The 15,790-nt window shown below is 43.5% G+C and overlaps 1 protein-coding gene across 2 annotated transcripts in view; it reads right to left on the reverse strand.

Annotated features, from left to right (window-relative positions):
• Nucleotides 1-15,790, reverse strand: part of antxr2a (ANTXR cell adhesion molecule 2a) — a 97,699-nt gene that overhangs the window by 31,498 nt on the left and 50,411 nt on the right. For both annotated transcript variants that reach the window (XM_077560410.1, XM_077560408.1), the window contains exons 8-13: nucleotides 15,303-15,383; nucleotides 12,420-12,480; nucleotides 11,936-12,031; nucleotides 10,209-10,278; nucleotides 3,137-3,215; nucleotides 2,643-2,738 (exon numbers count right to left, since the gene is read on the reverse strand). In XM_077560410.1, the coding sequence (XP_077416536.1) occupies nucleotides 2,643-2,738; nucleotides 3,137-3,215; nucleotides 10,209-10,278; nucleotides 11,936-12,031; nucleotides 12,420-12,480; nucleotides 15,303-15,383 (483 nt within the window). The remainder of the gene's footprint in view (nucleotides 1-2,642; nucleotides 2,739-3,136; nucleotides 3,216-10,208; nucleotides 10,279-11,935; nucleotides 12,032-12,419; nucleotides 12,481-15,302; nucleotides 15,384-15,790) is intronic.

A 15,790-nucleotide genomic window follows, 5' to 3' on the forward strand; every position in this document is an offset into this window, starting at 1 on the left:
CGACGCAAGTCAACGCTGCCCAAAATGGGGGCGGCGAGCTGCAACTTTGGAATTGGCAAAAAAAAAAAGGCCTTGATGGGATGTCACTTGATCGCTCTCGAAATCCAGATTCCTGATCCTGCGTAAATGCCACATGTACAGTACGGACAAGTTCATTCGAAAATGGCAACAGGAAACTCATTGCTACATACCATATCGAACCTCTCTTATGTCTCTCTCTGTTTGTCTCTATGTCTGTCTCCGTCCATCTCTCCATATTGAATCGTTTCACTTCAAAAAGAACGCTATCAAGGTGCGTGTTGCCTTTTATTGGAAAGATGCGCAGCCCGACCCAAAACATTAGTCGGTGAGATTTTGGGCTGTGGGAAGAAGCGACGTCAGAACCACAGTAACCCTTTTGCCGGCTAAAACAACACATTTGTGTAAAAGGCTGCTTTGTTAAACAAAATCCAACTGTCAGACTCTCCGCATCAAAAATGTGGCAAGTGATTTTCGCCTATTAAGGTCTTCTTCTTTTTTTTTTTAAAGGGATACATGACTCATTTAGCCATTTTCAGCAGTAAGAGGATAATATTTAGACTATAATTATTATTTTCGTGTGCAAAGGGGTATATGCCACGGAGGAGGCGGGACTTCCGACTTCCTGGTTTTCACACATCAGCTTTGTTTCCGTTTCCTGTTTGCGCCGTGTGGGCCGCGTCCTAGTTTTTGCGCTTCCGCCTTTGTGCTCCTCGGTTGCGCCTTCTTGTCGACGGGTGCGAATGTGTAGTGTGTGTGTCTCCGTTGTCCGAAGCATTTCAGAGAGTGCCGATGGGCGGGTATTTTTTTGGGGGGGGGGTTGTAACGCGGCCATCAGTGGCCGGAAACGACGCTGATGTGTGAAACCCGCAAGTCGGACACATCAAGCCATCCTACCGTGGCCAAAGGTAGAACCCGGGATGGTTTTCGGTGCCTTAAATACTCACTGGCTGAGATCATCTGCCTCATTTCTAGCTAGCAGTTAGCCAACTAGCTATCATCATGTTCTGTAAGCAAAATATTTCCGGATAGCTTTTTGCGTTCTTCAACCACCTGCTGATTTCAGTCAGGCGTCCATGTTGTTGACACCCAAAAAAGACTGAATTGACTTCAAAACATAATCTTACGGAAGAAGAGGGTTCGGGCCAGTGAAGAGAGAAAAAAAAAGTTTGGCAGGATTCTCACTTTATTCTCAGAATTCTGACTTTATTCGTTATTCTAACTTTAAAGTCAGAATTCTGAGAATAGTCAGAATCCTGCCAAACTTGTTTTTCTCTCTTCACTGGCCCGAACCCTCTTCTGTAATAATCGTCATCACATCGATGAGTCGCTTCAATCGTCATTGCGCCTTTTTTTTTCTCCAAGCAAGCACACAAGCCGTGTTAATCCTTGGCGAGCAAAACTGCTCCAAATTTTGGTCAGTTGATCGACTGAGGCACAAGTCAAACCCAATAACCACAGCAAAGCAGGTCACGGGAAACAAAATGGCCTCTCTGTTTGGAGCGCAGCCGGCTGGCCGCTAAAATCGCTTAGCAACGGCACACAAAGAAGCTCAAACAGGAAGTGAAGATGGCAGCGGCCCGCCAGCGACAGATTGCGCACAAGTGAAGAAAATCTTTTGTTTGCGAGGCGCCGGCGTCACGGCACTACCTGGGGACCGATGCGATTAATAATAAGCGAGGAGATTGCTGGTGCTTTTTGTCGGATTTGCAGCCGCCGCTACGCTGTTGTGTTGTTAGTGTGTTTGCTAATCCCGCCATTCGCACCTTCTCGGTCGCAATGCGAGGACAAGAGAAACCAAAGACACTTTGATGCGGCTTCTTTTACGCTTTTCAAACTATCGGGTGTAAACGCCACTGACCGACAGCCATCTTGTTGTGTCGAAAGCAGTTGTCCCTTTCTGTGTGAAAGGCACTGGCATGGAACACGGAGACCAATATGACTGGGCAGAAAACCCCCTTTCATGCTGTCTATTATTTCAATGAAGGGGCAGCCGTATTTGTCATCGTTTTCTCACATGAAGTCTAGGGCCGGACCGATATGCATTTTTTTGAGGCCGATGTCGATACCAATTTTTGCCGATTATTTAAAACATACAATTACCCCCCCCCCAAAAAAATATTCTCAATGGGTGTCATTTAGGCACAAACTTTTGCTATTAAGATTTTCTGCTTTGAATGACAAGTCCATAGTTTGACCTTATCAACACATTCCATGAAATATACAAGGTTATTGTATAGATTTATGTGTCAATAAATAATCGGCGGCAGATTAATCAACCGGGCCCTAGAAGTCTAAATATTTTTAAACGGTACACAGTATTATTTAACACCTCAGACTTACCTCTCCTTCCCAGTTGTCGCTACTCTGTGTGAAAGGCTTCAAGACGGAAATAGTGGAATGAATGTGACCCAGCAAAAAGCCCCTTTTCACCCCACCTGCCGACATTTTCTACTTTTTTTTCCCAACGTTGATGCGTTATATCAACGTCAAGCCAACAATTTTCCACCTTTGGAGGTATTATTCAAAAGGAGATTGACGTGATTGCAGGATGAAAATGCCCTCAGCCCCTTTCGCGCCAGCAGTACATAATGATTTTTTTTTTTGTTTCGTTTTCGACTCACCACAGTGCAGCAGAGAGGCCAGAACCACCACATGAGGGCCAGAGCCACCACAGCCAAAAGCACCAGGAACACGATGGCCACCACCAGACCGTTGGACTGTAAACATGGCACAGGCCATTTGCGCTTTTATACTTTCAGGTGGCAGGAAAAAAAAGATAGAAATCATGATCCCGATTTTGCCAGCTATAATTCAATTAACTGTGTTTGCATTTGAATGCAGGCTCTGCTGCATATCTAATAAGAGGACTTCACAACCAGTAGTCAGCCAACCACCAGGGGGCAACGGCTGGTTAAGTCAGCATAAAGTTTGGCAAGTGATCTTAAACAGGGTAATAGCAGATTTATTCTGTTATCCAATTAACCCTAAATTTGACATCATTTGGCAAAATTGACTTCTTTTTTTTTTATTCTTGATTATTTATTCCAACATGATAATCCATTTCTTCTTAAACGTGTGTTAAACTGTTGTGTGATGATGAAATGAAGTGACTCACACAAGTGGAGGCGGTGACGGTGTACGCGCTGGAGATGAACGACTTGCCGTCGTTCAAGCTGATGAGCACGTCCATCGTCCTGCGAACACACAAATTAGTACATACTTGGGAGGGGAGGGAAAAAAAAAAAAAACTTTTTTCAGCACCACCTTACAATTAAAAAAATGACATCAATATATGAAGAAAATTAGTGATCATTTAAGGTGGATTTGTTCCTTTTCGGTGCTAGGAGAGAAAAAAAAGTCACTTTTTTTAAATACAGTATATCAAATATTAAAAAAAATAAAATAATCTTTTAGCTGATAGAATAAAAAAAATTGACTTTACACGGATCTGATCGGCAGATATTTTGCATTTTATGCCAAATCGAGAATCGGGTTTACCCTCCTAAGGTTCATTTTACAGGAAGTACTGAAAGGCATCAACAAGTTGAGCCAATCAAAAAAAAAAGAATAATCACCAGAGTGCATTGGGAAGCGAAGGCAGGGGGGGGAGGGGGGGTGTGGGGGTCAGGATGCCGCGCGCTGCTTAAATATTTAGCGGGTAAATAAGGTGCGAGGTGCCAAGAAGGCAGCGGAATATTTATGGGGTGGGGGGGCATAATGGACACATGGTCTGCTGGCTCATCTGTTGGGATCCACGAGAGGATTGGCCGCCTCGGGCCAAATCCAAAAGCAAAGAGACCTCTCCTTGTTAGTATTCCGCACGCCAGGCGGGCCGGGCCCTCGCCGTCCGACAGCACGCCTTCTTTCTCCTTCGGCTTCTTCCGCTCGGCCTTTTTTTTTTTTTTTTTGTCAGGCGGAGGATTTGAGGCGTTTCCGAGCGATCCGGAATTCTCATTAAGGCGGCGGTAATTGGACGGGCCGTAATAGACATATGGAAATTGCGGTGCCGTTCATCATTAGGGTTTTAATTGCGGGCCATTACGCCGCTCGCCCCCCACCCAGCTAAAGAAGGAGGCTCGGTACCGCGCACCACGTTAACATCTGGCTTTTTTCACGCGCTTGGCTTTGCAAATCAAGTGACATAAAGAAGCAAAATAAATGCCAAATGCCTCAATGAGGTTAAAAAGTTTGCTTCAGCATCATCACTGTCCATATTTACCACATTATCAATATTTAACATGTTAAAACATTTGCAATGATTTTATACCAGTGAAGACAGCTTGCTTACTAGAAAAACATTTTTTTTATAACGAAATGATAGGATCTTTTTTATATTTATATTTTTATGATATTTTATTTTTTCTTTTTTATATTTTTTTCAGCCCATTTTTTATTTATTTTTATTATTTTTTATTTTTTATTTTTAGCATTTTGTTTTTTAGATTAGCCTGTTTTAACGTTTAAAAATATTGAATACATTTTAAAATTTTGAAGAAATTTTTTTTTTAAGTTTAGGAATTTTGATAAATGTTTTTTTATAAATGTAAAAAATAAAAAGCAGTATACATGACATATGGCAGCCAAGGCAGGTCAACCTATTTTGAAGTATAAAAAAATCCTGACATAACATTGAAAAAAAAATATTAGCATTTTAGGATAAAAGAGTTATTTCTAACGCATCTGATTGTTATTTAATCGTCCTGTTACGCTGCATGTCAAACTGACCAGTAGATTGAAGACAAATATATAATGGTATATTTGAGGACATACGGGCAGATCATCCAAAAGAGTGTAGGAGGAGGTGAACGTCCCTTTGTGGCATGCAAAGCAAATCTGAGCTCTCCGTGTTGGACGTGACAGCAGAAGCTCATTTAGCCAATTTCAGTTGAATGGGTGATAATGGCGGGCGGGTTATTAATCAGGCGGGGGGGGGGGGGGGGGGGGGCTCCCATGCGAGAAACACTGATGAACAACCCTGCCACCCCCGACCGACCCCCTCAACACGAAAGACCACCTCCTCCCGTCACAGCTGGAAATCCGAAACGCAAGCATCACCTGCAATCCTATTTTTCTTGCAACCTTACGAGATGCTGTAAGAAATCCAAGCAGAATCATTTGGAATACTTGAACATGCTCTCATGTCGCGTGCGTGTTTAGAAAAACAACAACAATGCAATCATCATTTGAAATTCATTTTCACATTTACGGGTTTGCAAAAAAATATATATAAAAAATAATAATTGTGGAATAAGAACCAAACACTGTCTGGAGTTTTGTTAGCTTTAATACAGGCTGCTTTCATTTTGGTCATCTTGAATGCAAAGTTTTTTCCCAATTTTGGTGAGCTTTAATCCAAACTGTTTTCAAATTCAAATTTCTGTGAGCTTTAATATGGACTGTCCTGGTTCAAGTCAAGTTTTTAATGCACTCTCCAGAATTTTGGTGAGCTTTATTCAGTGAGGTCTCAATCCAATTTCTGTGAGCTTTGATTAAGACTCTTTCAATTTCCATGAGCTTTAACGTAGACTCTTTCAATTTCCATGAGCTTTAACATAGACGGTATTTGGAATTTAAAGCAAACTCTTTTTCCAATTAATGTGAGCTTCAACGCAGATTTTGAGGTGTGTGATCTTTTTGGGTTTTTAGTGAACTTAAATGCAGGCTCTTTCGATTTGGGTGATCTAAATCTTTACTTTTACTTGTGGGTGAGCTTTAACACACTTTAATGTGGATTGTTGTGATTTAAGTACATGTTCAAGTCAAGTCTTTTTAATTTCATTCCAAATCCGGGGAGCTTTATTGTGGACTCTTACTATTCCGGTGAGCTTTAATGCAGGCTCTTTCTGTTTCTTTAAGCTTTAATGTATTGTTTAGACTCTTGATTTCTGAGAGCTTTAATGTGGACTGTTTCAATTTTAATGAGGACTCCTTCAAATTTTGGCGAGCTTTCTCTATAGTGTGGTTTAATACGGACTCTTTCCCATTTTGGTATACTACAGTTTCGAGCTAGCTTTAATGGAAACACTTTCAATTACAATGTGCTTTAATGCAGACTTTTTGGGTTTCAGTGATCCCCGCACATTACCGCTGTCCGAGTTAAAATCGAGGTTTTTTTTTTTTGGTGTTGTCCTACATCGGTGTAGCATTTCATTTCCGAATGTGACATAAGCACATTTATATTGAGAGACTCTTTCTGAACAGTGTCAATAATTGAGCGTGGCGCAGGAAGACGACAGCTGCAAGGTTGTGTTTTTGAGCGATGTCGGCCCAGTCGGCCCGCCGAGGGATCCGTCAAGAAGGCGACAGGAGACGATCGGGACGGCGGGGAAGACGCTGAGCCTCGCCGATGGCGTCCATCTGGACACCGCGACGAGGGATCGGGAACGCGCTAATGGCTTTCAAAGTTTCCCGTAAAGACGGGAAAATGGAGGAGGCTGAATAATTGACGGCGGAGCATATGCGGGAGCCGTCGGCAGGCGTCACTCGGCAGAGACTTCTGCTGACAGCTGGGAGAACTTCCAGAATGTTCCCGATTGACGGACGTGCGCTTTGGACTCCTGACAGATGGTACGGCGCTCAGCAGTGTCGAACATGCGCCGCACTTGGAGTGCCTCTGCTTCAAATGTTTCAAAAAACAACAACAACAAAAAACGACTTGGAACGCAACAAACGCAAGGCCATTAGATCTGGACAAAGCTATGCGGCATAAAGTTACGACTACAGTTTGTGGGATTGTCATGTTTTTGTTTGTCACGGGTGTTCTTGTGGTTTTTGTCTGAGGTTGGTGTTTTTTGTCTTGTGTTCCTGGTTTCTTCCCTTGTCTCGTTATGTCTAACCACGTCCACCTGTGTGTGTCTTCCTTTCCTCAGGTGTCTCATTAGTGTATTTAGTCTGTTGTGTTTGTCCAGTCGGTGCATTTCCTATGTTAAGTTTGTGTGTCAAGTCACCGCTAGCCAAGTCGTCCTTGCCCCAGCCAAGTCACGGCAAAGCAAAGCAGGTCACGTCACGCTCCGTTCCAGTCGTGGTGACCAGTCCACTCGCGTCCCGTCCAGTCATGGTTGTCTGCTCACCTTTCTGTCTGTCTGCTATGGTTCATAAAATACCAGGCCTTGCACTTGATTCCTGTTTTCCTGCATTTGGGGTCCGTCCTCCCTCAACCACTCACGTTCCTCCTCATGACAGGGATAAAGCCATGCGGTCATTCGCTTAAGCCGGCTCCGGATTAAAACTATGTGATCAACCGCATTGTTGTTTGGTTCAAGATAAGGATATAGCTATGCTGTCGTCCACATAGTTATTTGTTACTAGACTACTCTATGTGGTCATCCACAGAGTTGGGGTAGGGATAAAGCTATGCAGTGGTCCAAATAGTCTTTTGCCTGTGGCTAGAGCTAACTAGTTATCCACATGGTAATTTGGCTTCAGATAAAACCATTCAGCTGTTTGCATAGTTATTTAGTGCTGGAAAAAGTCTATGTGGTTAATGTCCGCATAATCATTTGACTCTGTATAAAGCCATGCGGTCGTCCGTAGTCCTTTGACTCTGACTTTATCCATTTTATACACGTCCACAGAGATCAAACACTATGCAGACAACTGCATAGCTTTACTGTATTTAGTGCCCAACGGGCACGGCCGCATAGCTTTATAGGGACCCAAATGACTATGGAAACAATCGCATAACTTTATCCAGAAAAAGCAACTCTGCGGATGGCTAAAACTAGCTAAGTGCTCCTGTCGTTTAATCGAAGTTGCACAGCACAGATGCTCGGAATGACAACAAAGGAGAACACACATGAACGGAAAATGTCTTCACGTAGCAGATGGGAGCAGCTGTCCATCCCTCGCCCAAAGCCGGCATTCTAAATAATTGACAAGCTCTAGCGTTAGCATTAGCATTGCATCCGCTAGGTGTCAAAGGCGCCCCTCTGTTATCTTTTACTCTGTGCCCCCATTGTGAAAACGCCGAGTGAGGACACGAGAGCGGGGGGGCCCCTCCCTCCAAACGGGCGCTCCGTGGTCCCCAGACGGGAGGTTTGGAGGTGGGGCCGCCAACTGTTGGGGCAGAGGGCGGGTCCAAAGTGACGCCCCGGGAATGCGGGGAAAAAGGGCGGGAGAAAACGGCATGTTCCTTCACATGACTGGAGTTGGACTTTACAGGCAGCGCTGACGCCGGTCGACAGATGGGCGGCGGTGCCGGCACGGGCGGGAAGCAGGACGTGGACACTGCCGGGATTGTGAGCACTCAATTATTTAGTTAAAAAAAAAAAAAAGAGAGAGTGAAAGGTTGGCATCTGGCAAGCTTAACTTTCTGAAAAGATAACCGTAAGCCAGCTCGTGTGGTTACGCCACAGCTCCCAGACTGGTTAGCTTGGCCGCATAGCCATTTGGCTCAACCTAAAGCTTCGCATTTGTTAGCAATTGGCTCGGTTTAAAGCTATGCAATTGTCGCATAGTTGTTTTAGCCTGGGTCAAGTTATGCGGTCATACAAAGTCATTTGGTTCAGGACACCGATATGGCATTTTGCTCTGAAAAAAGCTATGCAGCCATCCGTATAGAATTGGCTTTTAATAAAGCTATGCAGCAATCCGCATTATGGATAAAGCTATGCAACTGTCTGCATAGTTATTATGGCTTGGGATAAAGCTGTGTGATTGTCCGCATAGTTCATGAGGTTGTCCGCGTACTTTTTGGCACAGGACAAAGCTATGCGTACATCAGGACAAAGCTATGCGTACATTTGCATTTGGCTTTAGTTAAAACTATGTGGACGGATGCCCACATTTGGCCCAAAATTATCCACATGTGAATGTGGATGTCTGCATAATATTTTTTGGGGTTCTGGATAAAGCTATGCCACCATCCGCATAACCATTTGGCTTGGGGTAACGCCATTCCGTTTTTCACATAGCCTTTAGCTCCGGGTTAAGTTATGTGGTTGTTGTCTGTATAACAATTTGGTTTGGAATAAAGCTATGTAGTTATTCACAAATATAAATATATGGCCGCCTGCATTTGTCTCTGAAATTCACCCCTGGATAATTCTATGTGGTTGTATGCTTGTGGTTAGCATCTGCTGTGCTAACAAGCTAATGAAGAGAATGCAAGAGGAAGAAAAAAAAGGTGGCATCTGTCTCCCAACCATTTTCAAGCCCCACCAGCAGATGTGTTTAGCGTCAGCCCCCCCCCGACTAGTTAGCGCCTTAATGGGGCCGCTGAGCGTTAATTAAGCGGCGGGCGGCGGCGTGGCGGGAAAGAGCAGCTTTACAGATGTCAGCGCTCCAGGAAAAAAAGGTTTACGGCATCCTTGGTGAGCGAGCGGACGCGCGGCAGATGTTGGTTTGCTACTTTAATAGCCCGCAACGTCAACGCGCTTGCCCGATTTGTACGGCAAAGTCGTTCGGCGCGAAAAAGATCAAAATGTCATCATTTTGTTGAACAATTTAAGACACTGAAATTGTTTTTGGTTCCACGTTGCGCTAAAATACAACACAAACATATTCCAATTAAAAAATGTAACCTGTGCTGTAAACACATGGCTGCTGCAAATCCCTTTTCATCCAATCATTTCTCTCCGAATCAGAAGGCCTCAAGATCAGAGGATTATTGCGTAATACTCAACGGCAAGTATAAATATGAGAGATAATCGGGCATTCCTGCTGACAATCATACGCGTTTGATTGGATTGCACTCAACGGTGCGTTGCGGTGACTTTGGGGATTAGCACCGGAGACCACAAAAAACATGTCCACTCCCGATTTATTTTGTGGCTTGCCATAATATGTGCCATCGTCGACCCACAATACAAGACTGTTTTTTGTTGTTGTTGTTCAGAATTTTTCAAATAAGCATTTTCCATGAACATTGCCAATTGGTGCCGCCTGGAAAAAATATTTGAAAAATAATGGATTCTAAATCTGCAAAAAGATTGAATTTTTCTGATCATCACAATGACCCACAAGCCATTTTTGTGCTGTTGCCAATAATCAACATCGGAGGAGGGTTTAAAAAAAAAAGAAGGAAAAAAGCACTACATTCCAAAACTTTGCTGTTCAACAATCTCCAACTATTACTAACAATCTCCAGTGTCGCAAATGAAAAAAATCGTCTATTTTATATGCCAAAAATAACAGCGATTCCTTGTAAATTGTCAACAAGCACAAGAGCATCATGGCGGCGTACTTACTGTCCCACATAGTCGAGCTTGGGCGCAGGACAGAGCAGGTAGTCGTTACGCACGGCGCTCGGCTTGTGATCTTGACGGGGGAAAAATAAATAGAGACGTACGTTCACATTACATTTATTAGATCACTAAGAAGTTCTATAGCACTTTTTTTTCCAGACGGACACCAGTATGACTATTCACTTTTCGAGTACTTACCGATACCTCTCGCACTTTTGAAACAGAAAATTAAGAACAGACATACAAATCGGTGGCTGGTATCGGCAGCCTCCATGAATACCCGACACCTTCAAATAAAGCCCGATGCGCATACCTGGTATCGGTAGTTGCCCATCCCTACATGGGAGAATTGTTGCATGCTGTGTTTGTATGTGTTGCTGCATTGTGTGTGCAAAGTATCGGTTGTTGCTCTCCTTGCCCACATTCCAAGGCATGACACTACCCTAATTGCGCCATTTTGCGTGCGTGTGTTTGAGTCTCCGGCCACCGAGGTCGTTTGTTTGACCCTCCGACTGCCGAGGTGACGGACAAGACGGTGGCATCTGCCCGGCATATGCGGCGCGTGTTCGAGAGCCGTCGAGACGCCCCACCCGTCCCCGCTCCGCCACCGTCCGTAATTAAAAATGTGGTCCCCGCTGTCAAAAAGGTCATCAGTAACACATGCGGGGAGCCAAAAATAAATGTAAAAAAAAAAAAAAAAAAAGAGGGAACGGCGGGCCTCCCCCCGAGTGGGCGTCGGAAACTGAGAAAGGACACGCACGAGGACATCTGCTGACGACAAGTTGAATCTTTAGAAGAAAAGAAAAAAAAAGGAAAAAAGCAGAGAAAATATGCTGTACAAGTATTTCAGTCAAGAGTCAGAAAATAACTTGTTGGCATTGGCACAAGGAGCCGAACGAGTGTTTGAGAAGATGAGCCAAGCGCGGCGGAAACAGATTGCAGCCCAAAATAAGAAGCGCCGCGCACCTGCAGACGCTGCATATTGTACTTGATCGCATCGGATTATTTGGTTTTCATTCATCCATGATGAATTTCTAAATGAAGTTCTTTTGGTATGCTGTGGCCCAACCGATTAATCGGCTATCTAATTTAACCCGCAGTTGTTGTTTTTTCAGATTTTTTTTCCCTCCACTAGGGCTGGGTTAAAAAAATAATAAGAAAAAATCGAATTATCAATCAATTTTCCTTTTCTAGCCCAATGTCGATTCATAAAACCTTAACATAAAACTTAACTGGTTATAACATGTGTTACTTTCATTAATAAACTAAAATCATTTGAACAGTTACTGCCTCCGCAAAGTTTATTTTGGAACTTAATATTTGTAGAGTTTTTATCGTATCCTTGACATTTAAGAAGAATTGATGTTCCGCAACTAATCGATATTGGATTGAACTAAAGTGAACCGAATCGAGAAAAATTTAAATCGAATTAAACTCAACTCTTCTCAATCAAAATCGAATCGATTGAGGAAATTAACATTAACACATTACAACATAATCGGCCAATTTTTGCCAATTTCTTTTCCATATTAACACATAACATTAGACAAAAATAATGACAAACACACACACACACACACGACATAAGACAATAACGGAATTTAGACAAACATAAAAAATAGACCCCAAAAAATCAACTCATTTTTGCTGATTTGCATTTTTTCTTTGAAATGCTATTGAAATGGGCGTGGCCCCGAGCATGTTGTGCTGTTATTGATCTGCGCACTTACTGAAGGTTTGCTGGTCCACGCTGAAGCTGCACAGTACGCTCTCGCTGCTGCGGCCCAGCGCAAAGCCATTCCCGCGCAGCACGATGTCAAACGACTCTGGAGTGGGAACAGTTCAGTCATTTGACCAGCATTTGGCTCAACTACCTGTGAACATGCCAGTATTGAACCTTTTCCTAAACATGTCAGAAATCTTCCCTTTCTTGAAGCTACCAGCAAAACTGTCACTTTCCTAAACATACCAGCAAACTCCGCCTTTCCTAAATTTACCAATAATCTCACTTATACTAAACAGAATTCTCCCCCTTTTCCTAAATTTACCAGCAATCTCCACCTTTTCCGACAATTGCCGGCATTTTAACCTTTTAGTAATTTTACCGGTAAGGAAGGTTCCGAAAAATCGTCATAATCCTCGAGTTGAACATGCTGAAATGGCTCCAGCCATCCAGGGGGCGCTAGCGAGTGAGTGGGGTTGAAATGCACTCACCGTTGACGCAGACACTTGAGGGCTCCACCGTGAGGATCTCCGTGCAGGACCGCTTCAAAATCTGCCGGCGGAGAAGAACGTCACTTATCGACCGCGTCAGCTTTGGAAAACACATTTCGGCGCAACACCTGACAAACGTCTCGGGTCCGACTCGGGAGGGTGCGCGCCGGCTTTTATGGGGGAATTATGCGAGGCGATGACATCCGCCGCTTGTATTGAAAAAGCGCCATTAACATATAAAGAGGCTTGCGAGGGTCCCGCCGTCGCCGTCCAATAAATCAACAAAAGGACAAAGTATGCAAATGGCGCCTGGTTCAAAAGAAGCAGATCGGGCGCGCGCGCTCGGACCTTTCAGCACAGCTTGCTCGCGGCTTCCATCTGACGAGCGGCGAGTATTTACTGCCAAGTGTGGCAAATAAATGTGACAGCGGGATATGGAAGCATTAAAAAAAAAAAGAAAAAAAGGAGACGATTTGAGGGGGGGGGAAAGAAAAAAGGAAGTGCGGCGTTTATTTTCGGGTAATGACTTCCTTGGCAGAGTGGAGATGAAGACCAAAGATGTCGGCCTTGTTTGCCGTCAGGTGGAAGCTTCCCACTGCATTTGTCAGGAATGCTTAGCAGCGAGCTAGCTTGCTTCCCTCAACGTATCAGCAATCCCCCATTTTACGAAACATGCCAGCAACAAAATAATATCTGCTTTCCTAAATGTGCTAGAAACCCCCCCTTCCCTAATATGACAAGTAATCTTCCCTTTTATACATTTACCAGCAATCACCCTGTCCTAAATTTTTCAATTTTTTCTAAATATTTCAGCAAGCCACTTTCCTAAACATGCCAGCAGTTCCTCCTCCACAAATCTTGCCATCTTTTCCTAACTTACCAGAAAAGCAATTAAATTTGATGGCTCTAACTAACCAAATGAATGCATTTAAAATATTAACGTTTAAAAGTACGTATTTTAAAAAATATACATACAAAAAATAATTACAGATTTGCAAACTATCACTCACTCTTAATAAATACAAATCATGACAGCTGACAGCTTCAGCATTAAAGTTACAACAATAATTTGTGATTTTGTCAGATACATTTTTTTTACTAGGGGGTGTAATAATAATGAAATAAAAAAATGTATCGTAATTAGTCGCATGACCTCGTTATCGTAATAGTTATCTCACGACTCATCGCAAAGTTTAAATCTGTCATTTTTCTGCCACTAGATGGCATAATTGCATTTGTAAGACGTTGGTGACAGCTCATTGCATTTTTCTTTTCATATTAAGAGCAATCGAATCTTTAACATGAAGTCACTTGTGAAATTCTACACATTTTTTTAAATTGTAAAGTGCAACTTGACTTCAGTCTCCACAAATGTACGCATTATTATGACATTTATTAGGACTCCATTTGGACGTGCACGAGTCTGCTGTGTCGCCACTGGAATTCCAGTACAGGCTTCCCTAGTAAGGGCCGTTAAAAAAAAAAAAAAGTTGTGCTGTTAAAGGAACTTGAAATGTACTCAAAATGAACACACAAATTTTGACACTTTTTTTTTCAAACTTTTTTTCCCGTATAGCGTCACAATTTCACCCCGAAAAGTAGTTTAGAAACGCTCTCAGATTGCGGTCACAAAAGTCAAAAGAAGCGTTTTGGCCTCGCGTCTTCCCGGCTGCACACGTGGCAAATCCGTCCGTCCGTCCGTCCGTCCGTCCGTCCTGGCCTAAACACAGCTGCAACATCTCCAGCAGATGTTCCTTCTGGCCTCGCCTCCAACACAGCACAGAAACCAAGTCTGCCTCTGCCTGTGCGTGTGCGTGTGTGTGAGAGTGAGCAACAAATTGCGGCCCCAAATACAACCGTGCCTGTATTTTGCTGTACCTCAAATTGCTCTCACACACACTCAAGTGAAAAATTATTCTCAAACACGCGTACACAAAAATTACCCCACACAAAATTATTTCTCTCTACCTCTTATTCACTCACACGAAACTATTGATGAATGAAATGCTCTCACACACTACTGAAACACATTCACACTCAATTTCAGCTTACTGAAACACTTACACAGACGGTAATACTCTCATATATCACTCTGTTACGCTCTTAGACACAAGCTGAAAAATGATTTGCTCTCACAAACTGCTTAAATGCTCTCACACACAAAATATTTGCTCACACAAACACTAATTGAGAAGTTATTTGCTCACACAAACTACTGCTGCTCACGCACAACTGAAAAATCTGCTCACACAATATAAAAAAAACACACACTACTGAAATATTCTGACACTTCTGAAGGCTCTCACACTCTACTAAAAACCTCACAAACACACTACTGAATTATTCATTGGCACAAACGAAACCTCTCACAGCCTACTGAAAATTATTTCACATTCACTCTACTAAAAATGTTGACCCCACAAAAAAACACAAAATAGCTCACACGTACACACTATTGAAACACTCACACATTTACGACATTGAACACTGTTACTCTCGCAGACACACTCACACATAACTAAAAACTATTCACGAATACAAACACAACTGAAACGTTCTCACACATAAAGTAGTAAAAACGCTCACACACACTTCCCAAATACTCTTAGACGATATCGAAACAGTCTCATGCACACCACTTCAATGTTTTCACGCACACTCCTGAAACACTTTGACACACGCAAATTATTAGCTGTCACAAACACTATTCAAACACACACACACACAGACACTACAGAAACAAATGTGTGCGTGTTTGATGCCTCACTCTGGCTTTTCCTTTCGCAGCGTGCAGTCAGATACAGGAAATGAGCCGTTTCCGACTTTGAAATAAAACACAAGAACCAAAACAGAGAAGAAGAAGAAGCAGGAGGCCCAACTTACTGAATTGATGATGCCTTTGAGCGCGTGGAAGCCATCTTTGACGGGAAACACCTGGTCCCTGGTGTCGGCGATGTCGGCGAGCTGCATGCGCAAGTGGGAGAAACGGTTTGAGAGGAGAATGGAACCGTCCGTTTTGGACTGAGCCGAGCTTTGGAGCGAGCGAGCGGGCGGGCGGCGGCGGCAGGCGACGGAGCAGATGGCCCAACTGTGGCAAACGCTCGACGGTGGCGCAAAGGGAGACTAATGTTGCCTTTGTTTGGGACTTAACAGGCGCCGGATGGTTAGCAATGGTTGCCGTGGTTACGGAGGGGGGCACAGGACGCCGCGTCGGAGGCCCCGCGTTGGCCAAGTGTGGCCAGCAGGGTTTGCTACTTTGTAGATCGCCTGCCGCTGAATGAATCGGGCATCTTCAAAAGAATTGGGTCCAAATGTGCCCATTTGACCTTTGGCCCCAGTCAGCGGAAAGAAAATCATGAAATCAATCAAGT

This window comes from Vanacampus margaritifer, chromosome 3 (assembly GCF_051991255.1).
Source record: "Vanacampus margaritifer isolate UIUO_Vmar chromosome 3, RoL_Vmar_1.0, whole genome shotgun sequence".
In the NCBI taxonomy this organism is placed as follows: Eukaryota; Metazoa; Chordata; class Actinopteri; order Syngnathiformes; family Syngnathidae; genus Vanacampus; species Vanacampus margaritifer.